The 5,223-nt window shown below is 41.1% G+C and overlaps 1 protein-coding gene across 1 annotated transcript; it reads left to right on the top strand.

Moving 5' to 3' along the window:
• Positions 1 to 1,583: 1,583 nt before the first annotated feature.
• Positions 1,584 to 4,442, top strand: LOC144268549 (uncharacterized). Its single transcript, XM_077823483.1, is given in 1 exon segment — positions 1,584 to 4,442. A coding segment is annotated over 1 exon segment (2,859 nt).
• Positions 4,443 to 5,223: the final 781 nt, after the last annotated feature.

Below are 5,223 nucleotides of genomic sequence, written 5' to 3'. Positions count from 1 at the left end.
ACTTAAGTGCAGTATACCCCTTGTGCTGTCTGTCTGCCTCAGGTGAATTACACTGTGGAGAGATTTCAGAGTAGCAGCCGTGTTATTCTGTATCCGCAAGAAGAACATGAGTCCTTGTGGCACCTCAGAGACTAACAAATTTATTAGAACATAAGCTTTTGTGGGCTACAGCCCACTTCATCAGATGCATAGAATGAACATATAGTAAGAAGAGATGTATATATATATACAGAAATTATGGCCTTTCTGCACACTTACCCATTGTGCACATTCCTGAATGTTGTAAACAGGCCCTATCGGGTGCTCACATACGCACTGCACTGTCCTTTGAAAATTTGGCCCTTTAATTTTTAATTCTTCAGTAGGATGTGACTTAAAGCAACTTGTTAGGATATAGATATTCAGGCCTGTCTGCAAAGGCCTGTGCTTTAAGAACTTAGGTGTATTCTTATCACTTGGCTAGTTCCAGAGGTATAAAAGAAAGAATCAAAACCACTGTCTGCCAGTGTAAGGGCCTTCTCTTACTGTGACAGTTTGTGGCCCTGTGCTTAGGCTCAGGCCTTTGGCTAAGCAGCAGAGGCAGCCATAAGCTGGGAAGCGAACAGTCACATCCCAAACTAGTCACATTGAAATAAGGTGCTATTGGGCTGTTAGGCACTATCAGGACAGGATTGTATTCCTATCACCTCCAGAGAAAGGGAAGTGCCTAGAAAATGTAAAAGGAAACTTAGTTTGATAGCATCCTGTCTGGCAAGAACTCACTTATCAATAGCTGGGATGTGAAATCCTCACTTCTGTGTTGTCTTGTCATTGTAGTTCCCACTTTGCTATTGTTTGTCTGTATAATCTCTGTCTGGTTCTGTGATTGTTCCTGTCTGCTGTATAATTAATTTTGCTGGGTGTAAACTAATTAAGGTGGTGGGATATAATAGGTTACATAATCATGTTACAATATGTTAGGATTGGTTAGTTAAATTTCAGGAAAATGATTGGTTAAGGTATAGCTAAGCAGAACTCAAGTTTTACTATATAATCTGTAGTCAATGAGGAAGTGACTGGGTGTGGGCATGGGAAATGGGAGCAGGGAATGGGGGTAAGAAAACTGGAATCATGTTTTGCTAAAGTGGGAAATGGGAACAGGGAATAGGAGTAAGGAAGTTGGAATCATGTTTGGCTAAGGGTAGGAATGGGAACAGGGACACAGGTGTAAGGCTCTGTGGTGTCAGAGCTGGGAAGGAGGATGCTAAGGAAGGAAACTGGAATCATGCTTGCTGGAAGTTCACCCCAATAAACATCGAATTGTTTGCACCTTTGGACTTCGGGTATTGTTGCTCTCTGTTCATGCGAGAAGGACCAGGGAAGTAAGTGGGTGAAGGAATAAGCCCCCTAACACAACTAACTCCAGCTCTTCTGAAAACAGAGACCTCAATATTTTATTAATAGTGATATGCAACATGAGGATTTTTCTCTTAGGCAGTTGGAGACTTTTCCTGATTATACAAGAGCACTAATTTCACTTTCAGCTTTCTCCTCACTACAACTCTTCTTGGTTTTGAACTAAGGAGCGATCAGGAGTTAGAGAGATGTTGTTCCTGCAGCTTTTCTCTGTCTTGATTTTCTACAGCCAAGTCCAAGGAGTGACTCCTTACTCACTGCAGAACTGTATGGTCCATGAACAGAGGAGCAAAATGATAAAGGTGCTGTGCTATCATCAGAACTTGCCTCGAGTCCCAAGTCATCTTCCCTGGAATGTAAACAACTTAGATCTGTCTGAGAATCAGATTGCAAGCCTGAGGCAGAGCGACTTCAGCAAACTGAGTCTGTTGCAAGTCTTGAATGTTTCTCAGAACCAAATTCATCTAATTGAAGAAGGCACTTTTACTCACACAAGCAGCCTAAAGATCTTGAACCTCACTTCAAACCAGCTGAGAGTTCTTTCCAGCTCTATGTTTGATGGGCTGGGGAACCTTACAGTCTTGCTACTTAGGGAAAATAATATTGACAGGATTGAGGCATCTGCCTTTGCCCACCTGATGAAGTTAAAGGTAATTGATTTATCATCAAACAAGTTACATTCTCTGAATGCTTTGGATGTTGTGTTTAAGGTAAAATCTTTGGAAGAGCTGCACATAAGAGAGAACAATATAACAAATTTCACTACCAAAGATATTGTTAATGTGCCCATGTGGCTTCGTGAACTGGATGCATCCCATAACCCAATCTCTTTCATTGATGTTGCAACTGATGCTTTGTATAGACTTCTTTCACTGGATTTATCTTTCTCTGGCACCCATAACCACATTACATGGATTATACAAGACCCTTGTTTCCTGAAAGGGTTAAAGAGATTATATTTAGGAGGAATATTTATGACACCACTAGACATATTGGCTGTGGTCCAAAAACTGAATTGCTCTTTGCTAGAGGAGATCCACCTAAATGAGTTGAACTTGACTGATTCTGACAATATCATAGAAAAAGTATGCCTCTGGCACCGAAATGTCAAGACTCTTAACTTACAAGGCAATACATTTGAAAGCATTAAAGGAATTGTCTTTGAAAACTGCACTCATTTATGGCATTTGGATCTGACACACAGCAGGTTTAAAGTGGTGCCGTGTATATCTTTTCAGGCCCTGAATTCTTTACAGAGTCTTTCCCTGGCAAACAATGAGTTCGCTGCAGTACCAAATGCAACTTCGAATATAACATCTCTGAAAAGTCTGGATCTCAGCTTTAACCAAATTAGGAAAATTGTCCCAAATGACTTTGCCAATCTAAAGAACCTGGAGCACCTCAATCTAACTGGAAACAGAATCACTAAGATCAGCTCAGATTTGTTTTCGGATCTATACAATTTGTTGGAATTAAATATCGGAATGAACCTCCTTTTGGAAATCTCACAACCTTTTTCAGATAGTTTAGGGAAGCTGGAAAAAATGGAACTAACAGGAAATAAGATGAGCTCCATCAAGAAAGAAACTTTTAGGAATCTGACTTCTCTGCAGTTTCTCAGCCTGCTGGACAACCAAATTAGCACAATAGAACCCGGAGCCTTTGAAGGTCTGAGCCACCTTCAGACACTGCTGCTTGCCACAAATAAGATCACCAAGCAAACCTTCCAGAAAGGCATCTTCCAGGGAGTAAACTCATTGGTTGATCTTCAGCTTTTTGAAAATTACATCCCCTATGAGACATCTGGAGAACTTGACAACCCTCCCTTCATTCTCCTGAAGTCCTTAAAATACCTCTCTCTGAACAGCCAACGTCGGAATGGGCTTCTGAATTTCCCATCTAACTTCTTGCAAGGGTTGGAATCAATAGTGAGAATCCATGCTGGCAACTTGTCCGTCACTAATTTGGATCCAGCCACCTTTAGTTACACCCCTATGCTTGAAGAACTGGATTTGAGCAACAATCCTATCAGTCCCATTAGCCCAGCTCTGTTCCAGCCTGTACCGAAGCTGAGAGAGCTACATCTCAATAAAATAGGGCTGCAGTCCCTTGATTTTGTTCTCCAAGTAAACTTTTCTAAGCTAGTCATACTCAGAGTGTCTGGAAACAAACTAAATGTAATTGAACTTAAGCACATAAGGGCTTTATCTTACCTTACTTTTTTGGATCTTAGACAAAATCCTTTCACTTGTTCTTGTGATAACCAAATGTTCCTCAGTTGGTCTCTTCATGACTTAAAAACTCAGATGATCTATTTCTACCAGTACACCTGTGCTTTCCCACTTGCCAATAAGGGAAGGAAACTGTGGGCCTTTCACACCTCCTCCTGCACAGTCGACCATGAGTTTATTCTGTTTGTTACGAATACAACCACAATTATTTTACTGATGATAGCCTGCATCTTTTTTCCCTGGAGGTGGCAGGGGATTTATGCTTACCACCTGCTCCTTGCCAATATTCATGACAAGAGCTACTAAAGGATGAGGCAACATAAAAAATACGAGTATGACATGTTTGTCTCCTACAACACGCATGACCAGGAGTGGGTGATCAATGAGCTCCTTCCCACACTGGAAGACAAATACCACTGGAGGCTATGTCTGCACCACTGTGACTTTGAACCAGGGAAGTGCATCCTGAAGAACATTGTGGAGAACATCTATGCCAGCAGGAAGACCATTTGTGTCATAACCCACCATTACCTGGAAAGTGAGTCGTGCTCTAAGGAGATGCAGGTGGCCAGCTTTCGCCTCTTTGATGAACACATGGATGTCCTGGTCCTGATTTTCCTGGAACACATCCCCAGTGATAGTCTATCACCCTACCACAGAATGAGAAAGCTGGTGAAGAAGAAAACATACCTCACGTGGCCCCAGGAGGAGAAGGAGATTCCGCTGTTTTGGCATAAACTCAACATGGCCTTGAAGACAAGTTAGGGGAAAGAGGATGAAGATCCTATTTTGTCTTCTGGTCTCCATCTGGAATGATCCCAAACACAGTGGCCTGCAGTGACTCTCTCTGTCTGCTTATGACATTTCTGATGGGCCCATCTCTGCGATTTCTAGATATCAGCCTGGAAATTGAAGACATTTGTGTCCAGTATTTGAAAATATCTGGCTTCCCCTCACTGAAGGGGACTATGACAGTGGCACTTGCATTACAAAGAGATCAGTCCTAAAACCACCTGCACATTGCCAAGTCATGGTTGAGGCTTATAGACTGGGCTAGTGACCGTATGTGAGTGAAGCTTGTTTGATACTATGTGTTCTTGTACCTGTTCTGTGGCTAAACAGAAGCCTTGAGTCTGCGGGCCATCAAGCTTAATTTGATGAAATTTGTTAATTGGGTTTTAATGTGCTTTAAAAATGTAAAAAAGGAAAGAAAGAAAAAGAAAGAAGAGCTCAGTAGCAAAGCTAAGTAATTGTGAACCAAAGAGAGCAAACCTGGGGTAGAAAAGAATGATGGAAACAACCTTTGCAAACCCAAAATGAAAACTTAACAAAATTATGAATGCCTTCCTGTCTGCAGCTGTTTGGCACAGTGAACATATGACCTTTATTGTGAAGCTATTTTAAAACAATATGCAAATCACCTTTAAGAAAAGGTAAGGTGCAAACTTTCATTTTCAAACTCCCTGAAATTATGTAAATCCAGCTTCGAGGCAATTAAAGAGAACAACTGCATTGAGAAAAAGCTCTACTATGAACTTTTAATTATCTTTACACTTGTTAAAGTCTAACGTTTAGATTAATTTCTACATTTCATTTT

Source organism: Eretmochelys imbricata, chromosome 8 (assembly GCF_965152235.1).
Source record: "Eretmochelys imbricata isolate rEreImb1 chromosome 8, rEreImb1.hap1, whole genome shotgun sequence".
Taxonomy (NCBI): Eukaryota; Metazoa; Chordata; order Testudines; family Cheloniidae; genus Eretmochelys; species Eretmochelys imbricata.
This window is presented reverse-complemented; position numbering and strand designations above follow the sequence as displayed.